Source organism: Lampris incognitus, chromosome 1 (genome assembly GCF_029633865.1).
Source record: "Lampris incognitus isolate fLamInc1 chromosome 1, fLamInc1.hap2, whole genome shotgun sequence".
NCBI classification, from domain to species: domain Eukaryota; kingdom Metazoa; phylum Chordata; class Actinopteri; order Lampriformes; family Lampridae; genus Lampris; species Lampris incognitus.
In genome coordinates this window covers 2,315,979-2,340,445 of record NC_079211.1, presented here as the reverse complement: position 1 = coordinate 2,340,445, position 24,467 = coordinate 2,315,979, and the positions used below count along the sequence as shown (strand labels likewise).

Sequence of the window (24,467 nt, the reverse complement as noted above, 5' to 3'; positions counted from 1 at the left end):
GTAACATCTCTGAGACCAGGTTGGGTGTATCGTCTCTGAGACCAGGTTGGTTTAACATCTCTGAGACCAGGTTGGGTGTAACATCTCTGAGACCAGGTTGGGTGTAACATCTCTGAGACCAGGTTGGTTTAACATCTCTGAGACCAGGTTGGTTTAACAACTCTGAGACCAGGTTGGTGTAACATCTCTGAGACCAGGTTGGTTTAACATCTCTGAGACCAGGTTGGGTGTAACATCTCTGAGACCAGGTTGGGTGTAACATCTCTGAGACCAGGTTGGGTGTAACATCTCTGAGACCAGGTTGGTTTAACATCTCTGAGACCAGGTTGGGTGTAACATCTCTGAGACCAGGTTGGGTGTAACATCTCTGAGACCAGGTTGGGTGTAACATCTCTGAGACCAGGTTGGGTTTACCAACTCTGAGACCAGGTTGGGTGTAACATCTCTGAGACCAGGTTGGTTTAACATCTCTGAGACCAGGTTGGGTGTAACATCTCTGAGACCAGGTTGGGTGTAACATCTCTGAGACCAGGTTGGGTGTAACATCTCTGAGACCAGGTTGGTTTAACATCTCTGAGACCAGGTTGGGTGTAACATCTCTGAGACCAGGTTGGGTGTAACATCTCTGAGACCAGGTTGGGTGTAACATCTCTGAGACCAGGTTGGGTTTACCAACTCTGAGACCAGGTTGGGTGTAACATCTCTGAGACCAGGTTGGGTGTATCGTCTCTGAGACCAGGTTGGGTGTAACATCTCTGAGACCAGGTTGGTTTAATATCTCTGAGACCAGGTTGGGTGTAACATCTCTGAGACCAGGTTGGGTGTAACATCTCTGAGACCAGGTTGGGTGTAACATCTCTGAGACCAGGTTGGGTTTAATATCTCTGAGACCAGGTTGGGTGTAACATCTCTGAGACCAGGTTGGGTGTAACATCTCTGAGACCAGGTTGGGTGTAACATCTCTGAGACTAGGTTGGTTTAAACATGTTATTCACATGAAGAACATTCGATATGCAGTCATGCATTTAAACATGAAGACACAGTTCAACCAAGAAAATAAAGACATCTTACCAGAAAATACTTGTTCTGGATGTTATTGAGAAGGTTTACATGATGGTTTCTGTGTTGAATGACTTGTAGGAGGTCTTAAAGCCATGATACCATCGTATAATATAAAAACTACACAATCATCTGCAGCATCAAGTGACGGGAGACAAGCTGTGTGTGTGGACTCAGCAACTGAACATTACTTTCATGATCGATTGATATATTGATTATTTAATTTTACTTCATTTTGATTACTTTTTGCATTTCCACCTTTATTTGAGAGTGATAGCAGAGAGAGACAGGAGAGGCAGGAGAGAGATGGGATGACATGCAGCAAAGCGCCGGGCCTGGATTTGAACCCAGGCCCTTGTGGTCAGCACTCAGCCTGATGTGGTACAAGCCACGGGGCCCACATTTAGTTTGAGTTTTGATTGATGAATTATTAATTTAGTTAAAAATAAAAGTCAAAAATGTGAAATACCTGCCAATTTGCTAGAGCTTAAAGTGACTTGTCAAAACTGTTTACTTATTTTTATCCATAGCCAAAAAAACAACAACAAAAACCCTAAAGCATTCATATAATATGTTATGATATGATATGATAATATGATAAAGATGGTTGAAAGGCATTGCTCTGCTGATCTCCAGCTCCTTATGATTCAGTGCAGGCCTTTTTACCTGCCCAGGGAGCTAATGGCCATTACCATCACCGCTGTATACATCCCCCCACATGCTAATGCTACGGTATCACTTAAGCAGCTACACTGTGCCATCAGCAGACAACAGACCCAACACCCGGACAATGCCTTTATCATAGGTGGTGACTTTAATCAGGCTAACCTCAGGGCTGTATTGCCCAAATTCCATCAGCATGTCTCCTGCCCCACTAGGGGACAACACACCCTGGACCATCTCTATACAGACATCAAGGACTCATACAAAGCTACTCCCTGCCCTCACCTGGGGCATTTTGACCACCTCTGCCTGTTCCTGGTCCCAGCCTACCAACCCCTAATAAAACGGGTCAAGCCAGCAGTAAAGACAATCACTGTCTGGCCAGAAGGAGCAGTCTCTGAACTCCAGGACTGTTTTGAAAACACAGACTGGAGTATTTTTGCACATTCAGCTACCCATGGCTCCCATACAGACATTAATGAACAGACATCTGCCATACTAGCCGACATTAACTTTTGCACTGAGAGTGTCACAACAACAAATCAATCTGCGCCTTTCCAAACCAGAAACCCTGGATGACCAGTGAGGTCCGGCAGCTGCTGAGAGTCCGGGATGCAGCATTCAAGTAAGGTAACTGTGAGGCCTACAGCGCAGCCAGATCCAACCTCAAAAAGGGCATCAGAACAGCCAAACATAAATATTCCCTATGAATAGAGGACCACTTTCACAATAACTCTGATCCCTGGCGAATGTGGCAAGGCATTCAGTCTATCACAGACTACAAAAGCTCTAATAGCGGTCCCGCTGTTCATGATGCCTCCCTGCCAGACAAGCTAAATCATTTCTATGCCCACTTCGACAAGGACAATTCTGACCCAGCCACAAAAATCCCCAGCCACCCAGAAAACCAGGTGCTCACTCTATCAGTCGCAGAGGTCAGAGAATCACTGTGCAGAGTGAACACACAGAAGGCTGCCGGACCGGACGGCATACCGGGTCGGGTCCTTCGGGAATGTGCCGACCAGCTGGTTGAGGTCTTCACACCTGTATTTAACCTCTCACTGTCCCAATCCATAGTCCTGGCATGCTTTAAGACCACCTCTATCATTCCTGTCTCCAAGAAACCAACATCCACATGTCTGAATAACTACCAACCCATAGCACTCACCCCCATTGCCATGAAGTGCTTTGAAGGGCTGGTTCTGGCTCACATCAGAAACATTATCCCCCCCCCACATTCGACCCACATCAGTTTGCCTACCGTCCCAAAAGGTCTACTGAGGACGCCATTGCCACTGCCCTGCACTTTGCTCTGACCCACCTTGAACTTAACAACACATACATCCGGATGCTGTTTATAGATTAAAGCTCTGCCTTCAACACTATCATCCCCGCCAAACTAACCACCAAACTCCTCTCCCTTGGCCTCAACCCCTCCCTCTGTAACTGGACCCTGGACTTCCTGACCAACAGACCTCAGTCTGTTAGGTTAGGTGACCACTCCTCCTCCACCCTGACCCTCAGCACAGGTGCCCCTCAAGGCTGTGTTCTGAGCCTCCTCCTTTTCTCCCTCTTTACCCATGATTGCCTGCCAACTCACCCTTCAAATGTTATGGTTAAGTTTGCAGATGACCCCACAGTCATTGGCCGTATCACCAACAATGACGAGATGGCATACAGAGACAAGATTGAGCACCTCACATCATGGTGTACTACCAACATTCTTGTCCTTAATGTGCAGAAGACAAAGGAGCTGATTGTGGACTTCAGGAGGTCTAGAAGCTGCAGCCACTCCCCCATACACATCAATGGGGTGGAAGTGGAGCGTGTTTCCAGCTTTAAATTCCTTGGAGTCCACATCAGCGAGGACCTTTCGTGGACATTAAACACCCAGGCCCTTGTGAAAAAGGCCCAACAACGCCTGCATTTCCTGAGGAGGCTGAGGAGCGCCCGTCTACCCCCCAAAATTCTCCCCAACTTCTACCACTGCACCATAGAGAGCATCCTGACCATCTGCATCTCAGTGTGGTACGGCAACTGCACCTCAGTAGACCAGAAAGCTCTGCAGCGGGTCGTCAAGGCGGCCCAGCATATCACCGGTACCCAGCTCCCAGCCATAAAACACATTCATCACAAACGCTGCCTTCGAAGGGGTCTGAGCATCAGCAGAGATCCCACCCCACCCCAACCATGGACGGTCCTCCCCCCTGCACTCTGGGAGGCGCTACAGGAGCCTCAGAGCCTGCACTACCAGGCTCAAAAACAGCTTCTTTCCACAAGCTGTTGCCCACCTGAACCTGGCTACCCACTGAATGTCTGTAGATATTTTTAAATATTTTGTACTCCAGCTCTTTTTACCTTATCTTAGCTTTTGGTCTTCATGTGTGTATATCTTCTACTGTGTTTGCTGTGTTTGTCTGTGTCTGTCTTGCACTGTTTGGTGAAGCCACAGCCCTCATTTCATTTTTAACATGTGATTGCACATTGTTTTTAATGACAATAAACTGAATTGAATTGAATTGAATTGAATATGAAGTGCAGAAAGATAAGTTAATGTGAGCATTTATATACCATCATCCAGTACATGTTTGGCATTTTTACTTGACAAGTGACTTAACTGATTAATCGATTTCCAAAATTAGCATTGATGAATTCTGGGTCATGTGACTGATCCATTAGTGGACGTGTCATGTGAGTGCTGTTCTGATGTCTCACCATTGCAATGACGGCAGCTCCGGCCCCGGCCAGGGCGCAGATGAACAGGTGAAAGGTCATGTCCAGCTGCAACAACAGCACAGGTTAGACTTCAGCACAAATCTGTCTTTAACCAGCAGCCTGCAGGACGTCCTGCAACCCTGAACCCCCCCCCCCACACCCTTGTCTGAACTGCCTACTCTGAACGACAGCAGTGGATATTCAACTAGCCCAGAGAAACACTAAATAAAGAGGTGTATTAATCTTTAGCAGTAATTCACATTCATGCTAAAATCCTCAAGATTTACATGCAAGCAAATATCTTTATTGATACTTTCCATCACTTGTGGCAATAGCTAATCCATGAATGTCCACGTCATGAAGACTGAGCCCAAACATGGTTATCTTGACATTTTTAATGCAAGTCTGCCGCAATTACCCTTTTAGGGTGAAAGAGTTTAAAACTGCAAAACTCAGTATGTACACCAAAACAATTATATTTAATATGTTCTGTCGCTGTCATATTCGAGACAACATACAATCCATCACCATCCTGCAGACTGCACCAGTATGTGATGTGATGGTTGGTGTCTGGTAGGACTCTGCCAGGAAAAATGACAGGGTGCATGTTTTCATCTTCATCACAGCACCCAGATGAGCAAGTAGAAGGCAGGTAGTGTAGAGTTAGAAGAAGAAGTGAAGGTGTTGTGTCTAACCAGCAGATATGACAGAACAAGCTGGTAGAAGACCTGTACAAACACATAATGCTACATCCATCAACCCATTTTCCTCACCGCTTATCCTGCTCTCAGGGTGGCGGGGATGCTGCAGCCTATCCCAGCAGTCACTGGGTGGCAGGCAGGGAGGCCCACTGGACAGGCTGCCAGGCCATCACAGGGCCGACACACACACACACACACACACATTCACACCTAGGGACAATTTAGTACAGCCGATTCACCTGACCTGCATGTCTTTGGACTGTGGGAGGAAGCCGGAGCACCCGGAGGAAACCCACACAGACACGGAGAGAACATGCAAACTTCACACTGAGAACGACCCCGGACGACCTCAAGGTTGGACTACCCCGGGGCTTAAACCCAGGACCTTCTTGCTGTGAGGCGACCATGCTAACCACTGCGCCACCGTGCCGCCCATAAAACCTAGGTTCTACTTAGGTTTGTTTCTGACACAACAGCCCTGCCGACTCTCATCCATTTGGGATGGAGCTCAGACAACACCTGCCTCACCAACATCAACATAGGAGAGAGTTCAACTAAAATGGTGATATTTGAGGTTGTGGCTTTAATTAGTGTACAGAGGTTAAGTTTACCCACCTCAGTTGATTCACACATCTTGTAAAACTTCTCTGATCCTGCACAAACTGTTTTTGCCTCGGCAATTGGCACAATACCTGAGAAAGACACCAGCAGAACATACAAGCTAAGAGGCTCAGCTTTACACTTTTCAGCTGTTCGCTGTGCGTCCCAGTCCTGTGTTGTTTACATCCACAAGGTTGACAATATTGTCTCCTTAAAAACCCAGGGTCATCTTCTCTCCACTGTGTGTGTTCAGTGGCAAGAAGACCAATGTTACAGTTAGTATATATTAATATTCACTTGTAACAAATAACTCTATTAATATATACTGTAAGGATCACGGATGAACAGGCTCGGTAGCCCTTTGCTAGTGGGTTAGACTCTTTAGTCGAGCGCTCAGCGACGTCTCCTGCGGTGCGGGAAAGACGTGTTCGCGTCCCGGCTGCGGCAGTTCTGGTGGTTGCCCCTCCCCCGGATTCGCTGCATTGGTGTCCGAGGTGGGATGCGCGCTTTCCCGAGAGAGGGGGGTAGTGTAACGTGCCTGGATGATAAGTAGACACGTTGGCCCTACCGGGCCTACTCCTGTGGTTGCCCCCCGAATTCGCAGCCGGGACGCGAACCCGTATCTCCCACACCGCGGGAGGCACCGCTGACCGCTCGACTGAAGGGTCCAACCCGTAACCAAGGGTTACCGAGCCTATCCATCCGTGATGGTTACAGTACTAACTGAAACACGGTAGGTTAAAGAAGAGAGGGGAGCAGTGAAAATCAAATGATGGGAAAATGAAAACAAGTACAAGCATTCCTGTTGCTTTGTTGAAATTAGGATAAGAAATAAAATTGGGATTGATGCATTAATAGTTTTTTCTTCTTTTTCATTGAAAATGTACAATAACAAATATGGCAACAATACTTTTTAACAGGTATTTGAAAATTACAGAGACTGCCAAAGGGACCGACAACTTAGCAAACAGTCATAACCAAATTCATGAACTCAAACAGAGAAGGTGTTTTAAATGATAAGTTCTGAACAATGTGACTTACAAAAAGAACAGATAACAAAAAGACAAACTAGGATAAATACAAAAAGAATTTCAACTATAAGTCAAGGGGAAATTCAGTTTTTATTTTAGTCTACTAATGAGGCAGGGATTTTTTAAAAATATCATATAATGTTTGTGCTTTCATTCCTTGTAGAAGTTTTAAAGATGTCAAGTATCTATTAACTCGTTCAGCAAGACAACTTTGGGGGATAGTTCAAGACGCTATTGTTGTGGTTGACAGAGAATTACATTACAGCAGAGTTCAGCATGTTTGATAAGTTGACAGTTAACAAATAGGGAGGACATTTTGTGTATTTTGGGCTAGCACAGCTCTCGTAATGAGGACGCGAAGGGCATTATGGGTAACCTACATATTCTGGTCGGCGCTAGGATTGGCCAGATCTGCCTGTCAGTCAACGCCGATGCAGCTGTTCTGGAACGTAACGTTGTTGCCGTACACACACAATTAAGTTGGCACAGTTAGCTTGCTTGCAAACGTGGCTAATGGCTAACAGTTGGCTAGGGTTAGGGTTGTTGCGCGTTCGCATCGGCCTTGACTGATAGGCAGATCTGGCCAATCCTAGCACCTGAGGGCGGGAACTTTCCCGGATCATCTCGGAAAAAATACCCGCGGTCGGTTTGGTTGTCGGCAGCCATGTTGTTTTGAGACGCGCTGAAGTTGCCGAATATACAGTGAGTGTTGAGTCGGAGTCCGGGCTGGTATACAGGTAACAGGAAACTTTTAAAGATATATGATTATGTTTTCTTGGGAACGTTTTCTTTATTACGCAGTCGGGTCAGAGAGAGAGAGAGGGGGGGGGGGGCAGACGACGCACAGTAAAGGGGTGTCATGGCTGACGTTAAGGCGGTCTGTTGCACCAGCAGACGTTGTTCAACATCACATCCGCATGAACGGGGAGGGAAAGTGGAAGGTGAATTTTGCAGATGACTGTTTCTGATAAAGCCGTCTTGTTACACAGCCGTCCTTACCGTACTGGCGCGGGTCCAGGCAGAGGGTGGCGCCCTCCAGCACGGTGGCGTTTTGGCAGATGGTCCAGATGTTGAAGTACATGAAGACGGGCAGCGAGGTGAACGCCGTGACTCCCAGCCAGGCCAGCATGAAGATGTACGTCAGCATGATGAACTGAGAAACCAACCAGGTGAGAAATGAAATGAACAAATTATTCACCAAATGAAATGAAACCTGTTCCGTCAATGAGTCAAACATCTTTTTGCTGACCGTTTGATTTGACTTTAGGATATCTCTTGACTCAAATGAAACACTACCTGCCTCTATTCTTATCTATTCGAAGTACGACTCTCCAGATGTCGTCATGGCTTTCTGTTTCTCTGATAACCAAACGCCAACCAGCTCAGTTTAGCTGGTTGGCGTTTGGTGACTCAGTCTTTTTAACTCAGTCGTTTTTCTACTGATATTTAGCCCTCTAGTCTCTAGCGCGTCTCTCCACTCTTCAAGATCTCTCTTCAACCTTTCCTTGTCCTCATTTGCTAGCATGATGTCAGCAAACATCATGCCCCATGGTGGCTCTCTCTTAAGATGTTCTGTGAGGCTGTCCATCAGTATCGCAAATAGGAAAGGGCTCAACACTGATCCTTGATGCAGTCCTACCTTTACCTCATACTCACTTGTTCCCACTACACATCGAACTACGGTCTTACAGCCTGTACATGCCCTCAATTATGCTGGTGTAATTTTGCACAACTCCCTTCACTCTCAGGCAATACCACAAACTCCTCTCTCAGTACTCTGTCATATGCCTTCTCCAAATCAGTAAATACGTAGTGCATTTCTTTTTGTCCTTCAATGTATTTTTCAGCTATGGTCCTGAGTACAAATACCACATCTGTGGTACTTCTTTTGGGCATGAGTCCAAATTGTTCTTTCCCTATAGTCACTTCCTTCCAAAGTCTCACTTCAGTCACTCTCTCCCATAACTTCATTGTATGTCCCATCAATTTTATCGTTCTGTAGTTGTTGCATTATACCCTTTTTCTTGTGAATTGGTACCAGTAGGCTCTTTATCCATTCATCTGGTATTTTCCCAGTCTGTATTATGTTGTTGAAGAGTCTAGTCAGGAACTCTATGCCAATATCACCCAAGTATTTCCAGACTTCTGCTGTTATGTTGTCCGGTCCAATAGCTTTTCCATTTTTCATTCATTGCAACGCTTTTATCACCTCATGCCTTGTAATGTCTCCCACATCCTTTTCATTCCTCCGTGGTTCATCTGTCCTTCTTTCTCTGTTATTCTCTTCTTTCATTTGATGACTGAAATAATCCCTCCATCTCTGTAAAATATCCTCATCTTTTGACAGTACTCTTCCATCTGCATCCTTGATCAGTTTTACTTGTTCAACATCCTTGCTTGCTTTCTCTCTCCATTTAGCTATTCTATATATACGTATATCCTTCTCTTCTTCCTTTGTATCCAGTCTCCCCCACCCCCATTTTCTCCTCAGTCAGCTCTGTGCATAAATGTAGTCCACTGACTTCCGGTTTCTACTGCAGTGGTCATACCAGTTTCCTGTTTGTTGGTGTGTGCTATTGACAATGACATATTTTTCATGATGCCTGCAAGATTTACCATGGATAAATGTCAATGACATGCACAGAATTGTCGACGAACTTTCACCTGCACCAGCAAACGGATGAAAAGTTTCAAGTTGTACATATCAAGTTACGTCAGTCTGTCCGGACCATCCTCATAATTGTGCTGTGAGGGCAGAGCACCAATGGCGGTTGTTGTTAACCTGGGCCCTTTCTGACACAACCACTAACCCTGTGGATCAGGGCACGCACAGGTAAAGCGCTGGATGCCATCCCAGTATTCATGGACTTACATCCATGCCTGCCGCCTGAACTTAGGGATGCACTCATTATGGGGGATTTTAATATTCATATTAATGACAAATCCGAGCCACTCAGTAAAGCTTTCTTAGATTTCATAGATTCTACTAGTTGTACATGGCATGTTGATTTACCTACTCACCTCTATGTCCACACGCTTGACTTAGTCATGACATGTGGTCTGTCTTTCTCAGATCTATAGGTACATATCTCATCCCATCTTCCTGTCCTTTCCGATCACTTCTTCCTTACTTTTAAGGTTACACTGTCTAGGTATTGTATTAGTCACCTTACAATGCTGTGATTGCAGCTATTCCCCAATCCTCTGAATAGTATACATGGCCATTGGAACTGTAGTTAATGGTCACGCCAATTTGCATATGAAACTGATCGTTGGTTTTGGTCGTTATGCCACTGTATTGTATATAAGGGTGGGGATACCTGCAGTCAGTTTTGGCCCCAGACACACCAAACCGACTAGCGGCGATGAAGGCCGACTGTTGTGTCGCCTCACATCGCCTGCTGTCTGGGCCAAAAAGTAGCACTTGAACACACCACAAAGACTACGGCCGACGGTCCTGATTCGCTAGCTTAGCATGATTCGCCACGCTGAACAGCCAATCAGATTGATCTCTCTCACTGATGGGCTCCACCAACTCAACATGGTAAATCAACTGAAAGGCTGCCAACCGGGGTCCAGCTAGTGCTGATGATGCGGGACATATCGCAAAAACTAGGGTCACAGACACACACCGACTGCCCGACATTGGCCGATTGGCCATCGGCCTGGTGTGTCAGGGCCCTTAGACCGAAGAGGTTACTTAGATGAGTGATGAAACGTTTCTCCCAATAAACGTGTCCAGATGAACTGATTAAACTTGCTGTGGTTTCCTTACCTTTATTATTGAGCATGCACAAAGATATGATCATGTGATCATATAGTGGTAACATACATAGATGTGTAGGCTTTAGAATGAGCTTGGGTTATAGAGGATTGCAAAACACGTGTAGCACAGCTACATATACATCAAGTAATGAGCCATAAGAAAGGAACTGAGCAAGTCATTATCATGGCAGTTAATCTCACGATATCCAAATATCCACCATCAGTGTCAGAAAAATAACTATCCCACTATCTCATTAGATCGTTTTTAAGATTCCTGTTGGTGCTGTGGTGAGTGCTGTATCAGACAGTTCTGCTAGATCAATGTTAATCTGTCAAGCTGCCATATCCACATCACAAATATATCCACATCAAAAATGTATTCATTCATTCATTCATCTTCAGCCACTTCTCCGGGGTCGGGTTGCAGTGGCAGCAAGCGAAGTAGGGCACTCCACACGTCCCTCTCCCCAGCAACGCCCTCCGGCTCCTCCTGGAGGATTCCAAGGCGTTCCCAGGCCAGATTGGACATGTAGTCCCTCCAGCAAGTTCTGGGTCTACCCCGGGGTCTCCTCGCAGTTCGGGGGTCGGCAACCTGCGGCTCGCAAGCCGCATGCGGCTCTTACACGCCTCCCTAACGTTGTCAAAAAATACAGGCCTATTTTTTTCTCTTTCTGTCAATGTTGTTGACCTTAAGGTAATTGAAGTTATCCTAACACTAGCCATTAGTAAAAAAATAAATAAATGTAGATCGAATAAATAAAATATTTAAATGGACTATTTGTTACATCTACATCCTGGCGCGTTTTAGCTGAAATTTGTATACATCCTGGCGTCTTTTAGCCGAAGTGAAGAGAAGTGGCTTGGGTAGCCTATGTAATCACCTAGCTATGGATTGAAACTCCAAAAACAAAGCTATCGGAAGAAAACCGAGGATTTAATAATGTGTGGACAGATATGTTTGCCTTCACCGCCTCTACTGCTGGTTTGTTGGAATGTTTGATCTGTAGCGAAAAGTTAGCAAACAACAAAAAATGTAATGTTGAAAGACATTTCCAGAAGCACCCTGCATTTGCTGAAAAATATCCTCCTGGGGAACACAGAAAGAAAGCGGTTTCGGCTGCTGTGGAAAGTAGAGCAAAGCAAAGGTATTTTCAAGAAATGGATAACATCTCCAAAGTCCACTATTGTTGCTAGTTGTGTCACAGCTCAGGAGATTGTAAAACATGGAAAGCCATTCTCACGGTGAATACATGAAAACATCCTTTATTAAAATATCAGAGCAGCTCTTTTCAGACTTAAAAAAAAAAATCAGAGATTGTTCAGAAAATTAGAGCTATGCCCCTCTCTGCTAAGACAGTCAAAGACAGAGTCATAAGAATGGCCGCAGACATCACCTGTCAGCAAATTAATGACATTAACTCAGCTCCTGCTTATTCTATTGCCTGCGATGAGACATGCAACGTGAATGACATTGAGCACACTGCCTTGCTATGTAGGTATGTGAACTCTGATGGACCACAGGAAGAAATCATTGATCTGATACCGATGAAAGGCCAAACACAGGGGGAAGACATTTGTGAGGCTGTCTTGAGCTGTTTAAAAGATAAAAAATAAACACAAGTCACATGGTGTCAGTGGCTACAGATGGGGCACCTAGTATGAGAGGGAAGCAGAAGGGGTTTGTGACTTTTCTACAAAAGTCGTTAGATCGAAAGCTTCTAACATTTCACTGCATCTTGCACCAAGAAGCTCTGTGTGCTCAAACATTCGCCCCTGAGTGTATAGAAGTGATGAACCTAGTTGTCCAGATCGTGAACAAAATTATTACAAAAGCTTAAACCACCGTCAATTTCGTGCAATGCTTGATGAGGTCGACAACGCAAATTTGGATCTTCTGCTCCACAGCAAAGTCCAGTGGCTGTCGAGAGGGGAGGTCCTGAAACGGTTTGCCGCTTGTGTAGAGCACGTGAAAACCTTCCTGCAAAGCAAAAGCCAGGTCTGTCTGCAACTGGAAGATCCAGATTGGCTGGAGAAGTTACACTTCATGGTAGACATGACAGGTCACCTGAACAATCTGAATAGAACTCTTCAGGGAAAGGGGAGCATGGCACAGTAACTGCTAGAGGAGATTTTAGCATTTGAGCACAAGTTGACAGTGTTTGTGAAAGATATACAGAGAGGCATGCTGTGCCACTTGCCTTCATTGAAAGAGTTCAGAGAACATAATCATATGATCAGCGGTGATTATTTACAACGTGTGATCACAGGAATGCAATCGGCATTTGGGGAACGATTCTGAGAGTTCTGAAGTGAAAAAAACCCTAGCCTTCCCTGTCACGCCCTTGGACATAGATCCATCCCTGTTAAACACGTCCGCATTCTCAGGAGTAAGCCCATCTGATCTTGAAATTGAACTGGCCCACGTAGCCGACAAAGATATATGGGTGTTTAAGTTCAAAAGCTTGAAAGCTGAGCTCAAAGATGTCGCCCATCAGAAAGCTGCTGTCGCTCTAATCCACAATTGGAGTGAAATTGAAGAACTCCCCAGACCCGACAAACTTGTGTTTGAAACATGGAATGCAATTCCTGACAATTATGCCAACATGAAGAGGTATGCGTTTGGAGTCCTGTCCATCTTCAGATCAACATATTTGTGTGTGCAAATTTTCTCAAGCTTGAACTACATGAAGTCCAAACATCGCTCCCGACTTACAGACGAGAGCCTGCAGTCTTGCGTGAAGATGAAAGTTACGTCTTACAGCCCTGATACCGAGAAGATCTGCAGTGATATCCAGAAACAGCAGTCCCATTAACTGGTGAGAACGATATGCTTCATTGGTACCACCTCTTTTAGCAAGTTTTCTCCATGAATTATACACTCACTGGCCACTTTATTTTTTATTTTTTTTTCTAAATTTATTACTGATTTTTCCCTTTTTTCTCCCAATTTAGTGGCCAATTTATCCCTATTTTAATTCAAACACCCACCCTCGTATTGCATGCGTTCGCCAACTGCATCTCTCCGGCCGGCAGTCTCGAAGGAGACGCCTCCCCACTTTCGTGACAAGGCGAATCCAAGCCGAACCACTGTTTTTCCGACACACACAGAGACGCATTCACATGACGAACACAAGCCGACTCCGCCCCCCTCCCGAAGACAGCGTTGCCAATAATTGCTGCTTCATCGAGTCCGGCCATAGTCGGATCTGACGAGACCGGGGCGCGAACCCCAGTCCCCAGTGGGCAACTGCATCGACACCAAGCCGATGCTTAGACCGCTACGCCACCCCACTGGCCACTTTATTAGGTACACCTTGCTAGTACCGGGTTGGACCCCCTTTTGCCTTCAGAACTGCCTTAATCCTTCGTGGCATAGATTCAACAAGGTACTGGAAACATTCCTCACAGAGTTTGGTCCATATTGACATGATAGCATCACGCAGTTGCTGCAGATTTGTCGGCTGCACATCCATGATGCGAATCTCCCGGTCCACCACATCCCAAAGGTGCTCTATTGGATTGAGATCTGGTGACTGTGGAGGCCATTTGAGTACAGTGAACTCATTGTCATGTTCAAGAAACCAGTCTGAGATGATTCGAGCTTTATGACATGGCGCGTTATCCTGCTGGAAGTAGCCATCAGAAGATGGGAACACTGTGGTCATAAAGGGATGGACATGGTCAGCAACAATACTCAGGTAGGCTGTGGTGTTGACACGATGCTCAATTGGTACTAAGGGGCCCAAAGTGTGCCAAGAAAATATCCCCCACACCATTACACCACCACCACCAGCCTGAACCGTTGATACAAGGCAGGATGGATCCATGCTTTCATGTTGTTGACGCCAAATTCTGACCCTACCATCCGAATGTTGCAGCAGAAATCAAGACTCATCAGACGAGGCCACGTTTTTCCAATCTTCTATTGTCCAATTTTGGTGAGCCTGTGCGAATTGTAGCCTCAGTTTCCTGTTCTTAGCTGACAGGAGTGGCACCCGGTGTGGTCTTCTGCTGCTGTAGCCCATCTGCCTCAAGGTTCGACGTGTTGTGCGTTCAGAGATGCTCTTCTGCATACCTCGGTTGTAATGAGTGGTTATTTGAGTTACTGTTGCCTTTCTGTCAGCTCGAACCAGTCTGGCCATTCTCCTCTGACCTCTGGCATCAGCAAGGCATTTTCGCCCACAGAACTGCCGCTCACTGGATATTTTCTCTTTTTCGGACCATTCTCTGTAAACCCTAGAGATGGTTGTGCGTGAAAATCCCAGTAGGTCAGCAGTTTCTGAAATACTCAGACCAGCCCGTCTGGCACCAACAACCATGCCACGTTCAAAGTCACTTAAATCACCTTTCTTCCCCATTCTGATGCTCGGTTTGAACTGCAGCAGATCGTCTTGACCATGTCTACATGCCTAAATGCATTGAGTTGCTGCCATGTGATTGGCTGATTAGAAATTTGCGTTAACGAGCAGTTGGACAGGTGTGCCTAATAAAGTGGCCGGTGAGTGTATGTGACATAGTTGTGTTGCTCATCAGGTCCTGGATCGATTGCTGTACGTAGCAATGGATAAAAAGACTCCACAACGGATAGCCTTACACTGAATTATTGCATATCTCCGTTCAAAATGCATCTCATTGTTTGAAACTGGTCTGTTTTTTCTACTTTTACGATTTAAAACTAGCTATATTTTGTTTATGCCTTAAATGTAATTACATTTGGGCTTTTTATCTCATTTGGTCTTTCACAAAGCTAGCTAGTAAGCCCACATATGCAAGTGTATTGTTGTTCTCCACTATTGTACCATTGTTCTCTCTTGTGTTTTGTTGGAAAAGGCATCCCTCACAAAAATAAGTGTCAACTGTTTCTTTATTACAATATTTGCAGGTATGTAGCTGGGTATATCATTTAATGAATGCACAAAAAATTGAATTACATTACATTACAGTCATTTAACCGACGCTTTTATCCAAAGCGACTTACAATAAGTGCATTTAACGTAGGAAATCGGGAGAACTACTAGTCATCAGAGGTCATAAGTGCATCCAAACAAGCATCTAAGAGCAAAACCAGTGCTAAAGTAAAAGTGCAAGAAAGATTTTTTTTTTAATGAGTGAATACAATAAGTGCTAAGAACAAGTGACAGGGTAGTAGTTCTTAAAGAGGTGAGTTTTCAACCTGCGCCGAAAGATGGGCAGCGACTCCGCTGTCCTGACATCAGTGGGGAGTTCATTCCACCACTGTGGGGCCAGGATAGAAAAGAGCCGTGACCGGGTCGATCAGCAGCAAGGGCCTCTGAGCGACAGGGTACCAGGCGTCCCGAGGCAGCAGAGCGAAGTGGTCGGGCGGGGTTGTAGGGCTTGACCATGGCCTGGAGATAGGAAGGCACTGTTCCCTTCACTGCCCTGTAGGTTAGCACCAGAGTCTTAAACTGGATGCGAGCAGCTCCTGGGAGCCAGTGTAGGGACATGAGAAGGGGAGTTGTGTGGGAGAACTTAGGGCGGTTGAACACCAGACGAGCTGCAGCTTTCTGAACAAGCTCCAGAGGTCTGATGGCCGACGCCAGGGCACCAGCAAGGAGGGAGTTGCGGTAGTCCAGCCGGGAGATGACCAGAGCCTGGATGAGCACCTGTGCCATCTCGTCAGTGAGGAATGGGCGAATCCTCCTGATGTTATAGAGAAGAAATCTGCAGGAGCGAGCAACCGATGCAACGTTTGCAGCAAACGACAGTTGGTCGTCCAGGATCACACCCAGATTCCTCACAGTCCGATTTGGTGTCACCACGCTATTGTCAATGGTGATGGCCAGGTCTCGGTGCGGGAAACCTTTCCCTGGGAAGAACATCAGCTCTGTCTTGTCCAGATTGAGCTTCAGGTGGTGTGTCGCCATCCACTCCGAGATGTCAGTCAAGCACGTGGCAATGCGTGTCTCTACTTGTATGTCAGAGGGAGGAAAGGACCAGATCAGCTGGGTGTCATCAGCATAACAATGGTAAGAGAAGTCATTCGAGCGAATAACAGAACCCAGGAATGTTATGTACAGGGAGAAGAGGAGAAGACCCAGAACCGAACCCTGTGGAACGCCTGTAGTCCGTCTGCGAGGCTCCGACACAGATCCCCTCCATGTCACCTGGTAGGAGCCACCCGTCAGGTAGGTTGCAAACATTGGGAGTGCAGAGCCTGTGACACCCAGCCCCTCGAGGGTAGAGAAGAGGATCTGGTGGTTCACTGTGTCGAACGCAGCTGACAGGTCCAGGAGTATCAGGACAGAGGAGAGAGAGTTTGCTGTCGCAGAGTGCAGCGATTCTGTCACTGCAAGGAGGGCCGTCTCTGTCGAGTGACCCACCCTGAACCCAGACTGGTTGGGGTCCAGGAGGGTGTTCTGGTGGAGGTACAAAGAAAGTTGGTTAAAGACAGCACCTTTGAAAGTTTTGGATAGAAAGAGTAGAAGGGAAACTGGTCTGTAGTTTTTGACATCAGAGGGGTTAAGTGATGGTTTCTTGAGAAGGGGGGTGACTCTAGCCGTCTTGAAGCAAGATAGAAAGCATCCTGCCTGGAGGGGAGGTGTTGATGAAGTGGGTTAGATAGGGAAGGAGTTCAGGTGCTATAGACTGAAGAAGAGGGGAGGGGACCGGGTCAAGGGAGCATGTGGTGGGGCGACTGGATGTGATGAGGTTTAAAACCTTGTCGGGGGAGAGGGGAGCGAGGTGGGATAGGGTGGGATGTGGACAGGTGAGGGACGGTGTAGAGGGTGGGATAGTGCAAGCAGCACTAACCGGGTGACGAGAAAAGGAGGATCTGATGTCGTTTACCTTCTTGTCAAAGAAGTTAGCGAAGTCATCAGGGAGAAGGGGGGAAATTGGAGGAGGAGGTGGGGGTTGAAGAAGTATAGAGAAGGTTTCAAAGAGTTTCTTAGGATTAGAGGCAGAGGATAGGATTTCAGGGCGATAGAAGGCAGCCTTAGCAGCAGAAAGGGAGGAGGAGAAAGTGGAAAGAAGAGACTGGAAGTTGAGAAGGTCCTCTGGGAGTTTGTTTTTCTCCATTTACGCTCTGCCACTCTCAGGCTCTGTCTGTCAGTACGTACTGAGTTGGTCAGCCAAGGGGGGGGGGGCAGGTGGAATTAATAACAATGTTAGGTTAAACTTAAGAGTAACCAAATAATAGGCCTAATAAACAGCCTATCCAGCCACCTTGTGGTAGGCTACAGCATTAACCGAATGCTCATCGAAACATTAGTAGCCTGCTGCTGGTGCTGTGGGACGCAAATATTTTTTGCGGCTCCACACAATCCCCGCCCCCCTTTCCAGCCCAAAAATGGCTCTTTACATGATAAAGGTTGCCGACCCCTGACCCAGTTGGATGTGCCCAGTAAACCTCCAAAGGAAGGCACCCAGGAAGCATCCTAATCAGATGCCCGAACCACCTCAACTGGCTCCTTTCGACGCGAAGGAGCAGCGTAATACGTCACAAATACTATGTCCACATCACAAATACTATATCCACATCACAAATATATCCACATCACAAATACTGTATCCACATCACAAATACTGTATCCACATCACAAATATGTCCACATCACAAATACTGTATCCACATCACAAATATATCCACATCACAAATACTATATCCACATCACAAATATATCCACATCACAAATACTATATCCACATCACAAATACTGTATCCACATCACAAATACTATATCCACATCACAAATATGTCCACATCACAAATACTATATCCACATCACAAATACTATAGCCACATCACAAATACTATAGCCACATCACAAATATATCCATACAGTGCTGCTGTACCATTATCATAATATCAACATGTTAGTTTTAGGAAATTAAGAACATAGAAATGCTGCATTAAACATGGGTAACTAATTAATTAACTATGATTAAGTCCTTGTTTACTTTCTTTGGGTGTGAATATTTTATCAAAGAGAAATACCCATGTGAAGAATATCTGACCAGAAAATAAATTGTTCTGAGTCTTGGTCTTTTTTCCCATCTTCCTTAGGAGCAAGTAACACTTGCTGCTTTCTGCAGAGGTGCTCTGTATTTCTGTGACTTCAGTATTTATGAAGTTAATTAATGCTCTTTGTTTTTGAATAGCTATTGTATGATTAGGGTTTTTTTGGGGGGGGGTTTAGATCTTGTTTAGCTCTGTTCCTTTAGTTTGGCTGCAGGTGCATCTGCATTGGGCAGAGAGCAGAGACCCGCCCTGCAAGACCACCAGTCCATCACAAGGCACAGTTACTTCACCTGAGCTCACTGTGTGCTTCTCTTACCCAGGCACTGACACAGCGTCCGCAGGTGGTGATCTTGAAGTCTCCGTACAGATCTTTGATGGCTCCGCTGGTGAAGAAGCCCTCCACCATCAGCAGGATGCCGTACACAAAAAATGCCGAGGCGATACCGTAGATCACATACTTAATGATGTCGATCCTGAGGAACAAGAGAAGATGAGGTAAACTTTATTAATCCCTGTATGTAAAGTAAACTGTAGAGTAGAATAGAGTACTGTCACTGCTGTGTGTGCATTCCTGAGTATGTATGCCATGTGTGTTATGTTGTTTCTATTGAGATGCTTTTCATTTTATGTATATGTAGTACGTAACTCATTTTCTTTAATAACAGATTTTAAAAGTATTTTTGACTCATTCACAGACTTGGTTTCCTACTATGAGACCTTCAGAAAGTGTGATGATGTGCCCCCCCCTTTTTTTCTCCCCAATTATACTTGGCCAATCACTCCACTCTTCCGAGCCGTCCCGGTCGCTGCTCCACCCCCTCTGCTGATCGGGGGATGCCTGTAGACTACCACATGCCTCCTCCCATACATGTGGAGTCACCAGCCGCTTCTTTTCACCTGACAGTGAGGCGTTTCACCAGGGGGACGTAGTGCATGGGGAGGATCATGCTGTCCCCCCCCCCCCCCCCGAACAGGTGCGCTGACCAGCCAGAAGAGGTGCTAGTGCAGCGACCAGGACACATACCCACATCCAGCTTCCCACCCGCAGACACGGCCAGTTGTGTCTGTAGGGACGCCTGACCAAGCCAGAGGTAACACGGCGATTCAAACCGACAATCCCCGTGATGATAGACAATGGAATAGACTGCTACACTACCCGGATGCCCTGTGATGGTGTGTTTAACTACGTGCTGTCCATTTTTTTTATGGGAATACGTTGCCTTTTGTTTCAAATGGCGAATGACTGGTTGTGTGAAGAGGAGCTGCAGCTCATGCCTGCATGGTCACAAGTTCCAGGTGAAACGTTGAGAGCACAACGTGAAATACCTCCAAGCATCCACCTTTGCACTCTTAGGTAGATTTTGGTTTAGCTATTAAACTTAGGGCCCTGACACACCAGGCCGGCAGTGTCGGGCCGTCGGTGAGCGTCTCTGACCCTGGTTTTTGCGGTGTGTCCTGCACCGTCAGCACCAGTCAGACAGTGGTGCCAACTGTTCCGTCTACCTGTAGTAGCTGTTGATTTGACCCTCTGCTACAGTGCTATGAGAAAGGTCATAAATGCTAAATTTTTTTCTGGATTTTTTTTCTCACCAGTTATCTGCCAGTCAGTCCAATGGCAGAGTTTAATTTGGGCATCCAATGAGAAGTTGAAATAGGCAGGACTAACCATGACCACGAGAATTCAATAACAGCTGCAACGTAAGTGTCTTTTCATCTGTAGCAAGAAGAACCTGCGTGACTTTATCAGAAAATGAGATGTGGTGCCAATGACGACAGCGTCTACCTCAAAAAGAGTTCGGACTTGCCACCAAAAGTTTAGAAATGAGTATTGTAAACTATTTTCGTTTATCAAGCCAAGTAAACTCTGATTTTTACGTGTATTGTGAGTGCTGCAGATGCGGCATGTCCATCAGACATGGTGGGCTGAACAATGTAAAAGAGCACAATGAAACCATCTGACATGGCAGCTATGTGAAGGTCGTCAGAAATAACACATCGGCTGGCGGATTCTTCACTGGTGGAAGCGAGTGTGGAATCATCAACGCAGAGACGTTATTTACCAGTTTTAAAGCTGCATTTCTGGACAGCAAAACCACCTCAAAGTATGCGCGTGCAAGAACCAAGACAGCCGCTATTACACAACCCCTGGCAGCTACGTCAACAACCGACTTGACCACTTGTTAAAAGTCAGTTTGTTCTCACTTGCGACTGACGGCAGCAATGATAAAGACGCACAACTACATCCAGTTGTTGTACGCTATATTAATGAAGGGGTAGGCCGGGTCGTGACTCAACTCCTTGCATCACCTGCATGTGAAGAGGTCCAGTCAAAGCCCTGTTAAACATTCTACCTCAGTCATGTGGGTGAAGGTAGTTCGTTGTGTTGTTGATTAAATGGACTATGCTCTGAGTAGCGCTTCGCCTGTCGTGTCTTTTCCACTACATAACGGGGATATTTCAGAATGCATGGGGTCGATTCCTACATGAGCTTCACCACATGCAGTACCATGTAATTCCAGTGGAGGGCAGAAGGGTGAAACTGACGTAGGATTAGATGCCATGCATTTTTAAATATGGCGGGTGGTCTTTATTTTAAATATGAAAAACTCTACAGGTCCTGGAGCACCTGTTAAGAGCGCCAGTACGTACCAAGATATTTAAATAACGACACAATGCACCCCCACCCCCTCCCAGTGAGCTGACAGGAGTTCCATTTCCTTTAAAATTTAACTTTAGAATGCAGCTCACTTATGATTACCTGCTTGTATAAGTACACATGTCATATAATGACTTATTAAGTGTTTATAGACATGTTTATACAGCTTAAAGCATTTTTAATCATGAAAAAACTGGTTTAAGCAGGTGGTTTTAATGTTGTGACTGATTGGTGTAAATACTGATCTAGTATCATCTAATAGTGTATGGGGAATACCCATAGTATTCCCCGTAGTAGATGTACAGGACTGGATGTATTTTCATTCATATTAAAACAATTAAAATGACCAAAAATCAGGTTAACCGCATCGATTTGTGTTGATTTTGGTTGAATTATTCCCTTTACAGGGAGATGGTCCCAGGGGTTCCCATACTTACATGGTGAAGACGTCCAGTGAGTCCACAGGGCTCCGAACCACCTCGAAGTAGTTCTGCAGGATGGTGACGGTGCCGGACAACGCCTGATGACCACACCCGCAGAACAACGCCACGCCCGCGTACAGCAAGATGGTGGCGATGAGAGACGGGTACGGAATCCCACCCAGGCATTTGATGCAGCACTCCAAGCATCCTACACATACACACACACACACACACACACACACACACACAGATTAGCAACTGTCAATCAAAAAAAGTCTAAAAGGAAATTAAAGTGAGGGAAAACTATCCTGTGAGAGATGAAGGCTATTGTGTGAGAGATGAAGACTGAGAGATGAAGACTGTTGTGTGAGAGGTGAAGACTGTGTGAGATGAAGATTATCCTATGAGAGATGAAGACTGTTGTGTGTGAGATGAAAACTTGTGTGTGATATGGAAACTGTGGGAGATGAGGACTATTGTGTGAGAGATGAAGAGTGTCGTGTGAGATGAAGACATAGATGTAGACTGTTGTATGAGAGATGAAGACTATCATGTGTGAGATGAAGACTGGATTCTGATCAGCTTGATGAATAATTCAGAGTAAGTTGCCACTGGGTGATGCATTTGCATACCTTTACAGTGTGGTTCCATTTGCATGCTTGGAATCTTCTAAATTCAAAGCAGGGTTTGTAAAATGCAGCAAGTTGGGAGGCGGAGCTAAAAGCAGACTTGAAGCGAGGACGCAGGATGAAAACAGACGCACTTGTGCGTCTGTTGAGAAGTTACTGAGGCTGTCAGGCAGCATGTGGCGCCACAGAACATTTTAGGAAATACGTTGCTCTTGTACTGTCAGATTTGTTTCATACACAGGAAACGATCCTTTCCATTTCAGAATCAGAGTCACTTGCATTTGTTGGCTGAGTTGTTTTACACAGCAGGAACTGATGTGTTCCTTTCTGCGAAACTTAAGAGATGAGACACAACTTCAAAATAGATGTTTTTTGTTGTGTTCTTCCTTATGCTGAGACTGTCCTCAGTGTTCTGCAGAGCTCGCCCATGACATTTATTTCACACTAAAAAACTCAGCCTGCGTGTTGACCTTTGGCCCTGACCTCTGACCCCACTCTGTTTGGCCTGCCTTCCTGCCCGGGTGGCCCCTGAGGTGACTAATCACTTAGACACAGACTGATGAGCAAGAGAGAGAGAGAGAATATGTGTGTGGGGGGTGGGGTAGGAAGACTGAGTCTGACTTTGGTCTGTGTCCTGTTGGGTTGTTACTAAAACCAAACTGCTGGGTCGTAGAGTGGGTTGCAGAATGTCAGTCACACAGCTACAGTTTACATGAATGTGATTCAGTTTTGGATTGAGCCGCAGATCGCCTCACCTCCATCACCCTTCCCTGACTAGGGATGGACTGAAATGAAGTGTATTCCTCCAAACGTGCACTGCTTTCCAAATCGCCCCCCCCCCCACACACACACACAAATCAACGCAGACTCCAAATGAAACGCACTAGTGTCACTTCACACTGGAGAAGTCCTCCGGAGCTTTTACATCTCCATTATAACCCCAGACTAAATCCATCTGTGTTCACTGTGTCCTGTGAACAGAGGAATGTGGGACATGGCCACCAGCTTTCACTTCATTGTCGGCAGCCATACTAACATGTACCCTGGCTCTGCCAAATGATGGAAGCTAAGCAGGTATGGGCTTGGGTAGTACTTGGATGGGAGACCTCCTGGGAAAACGGAGTTGCTGCCCAAAGTGGTGTTGGTGGGGCAGTTTTCCTTCTGGTCCTAATAAAAACCATCCATTATCCAAGCCGCTTATCCGAATTTGGGTTGTGGGATGCTGGAGCCTATCCCAGCAGTCATTGGGCGGCAGGTGGGGAGACACCCTGGACAGGCCACCACTCCATCACAGGGCCAACACATTCACACTTAGGGACCATTTAGTATGGCTGATTCACCTGACCTACCTGTCTTTGGACTGTGGGAGGAAACCGGAGCACCCAGAGGAAACCCACGCTGACACAGGGAGAACATGCAAACTCCACACAGAGGACGACCTGGGATTGACCCTCAAGGTTGGACTACCCCAGGGTTCGAACCCAGGACCTTCTTGCTGTGAGGCGACCACGCTAACCAGTGCGCCACCGTGCCGCCCCTAATAAAAACAACAAATATCAAATCCCAATGCCACACTGTGCTGTAGGAGAGGCCGTCCTTCAGATGAGACATTAAAGTGATACTGACATCAAAATCTGAAAATTCCTATGGATAGGTTGTGTTCCGAGTTGGAATATGACCACGGAGAAATTCAGTGGCCAAAACAGCGCGTCTGCGGAGCCTCAAGAGAGATGTGTGATTGACTGTAGATGGTGTCCAATAAGTGCCGGTGGATACGTAGACATCAGTCAGTTTGCATATAGGGTGTGTCCGTAGCGAGATGCTATAAAACCAAGGAGAAGCCATTCTTTCACCCCCTCCTGCTAGCTACTTGACTCCAGTTTGTGCTATTTTGCTGAGACTTTATTATTGATCTTGCTACAACGTATTGCTATCTGTCTATCTATATCTAACTATTTATCTGTCTATCTATATCTAACTATTTATCTATCCATCAGTCTATCTTACCTATCTACAGTGCATCCGGAAAGTATTCACACCCCTTCACTTTCCCCACATTTTGTTATGTTACAGCCTTATTACAAAATGGATTAAATTCCTTTTTTTTCTCATCAATCTACACACAATACCCCAAAATGACAAAGCGAAAAAGGTTTTTATTAAAATTAAAAAACTGAAATATTGCATGTACATAAGTGTTCACGCCCTTTACTCAGTACTTGGTTGAGGCACCCTTGGCAGCGAT

The 24,467-nt window shown here is 45.9% G+C and overlaps 1 protein-coding gene across 1 annotated transcript in view; it reads right to left on the bottom strand.

Moving 5' to 3' along the window:
- The window catches only part of gpm6aa (glycoprotein M6Aa), a 72,232-nt gene that overhangs the window by 6,811 nt on the left and 40,954 nt on the right, over positions 1-24,467 (bottom strand). Inside the window, exons 3-7 of the mRNA XM_056296700.1 lie at positions 21,609-21,801; positions 18,832-18,988; positions 7,769-7,922; positions 5,754-5,830; positions 4,438-4,503 (exon numbers count right to left, since the gene is read on the bottom strand). Of these exons, the coding sequence (XP_056152675.1) occupies positions 4,438-4,503; positions 5,754-5,830; positions 7,769-7,922; positions 18,832-18,988; positions 21,609-21,801 (647 nt within the window). The remainder of the gene's footprint in view (positions 1-4,437; positions 4,504-5,753; positions 5,831-7,768; positions 7,923-18,831; positions 18,989-21,608; positions 21,802-24,467) is intronic.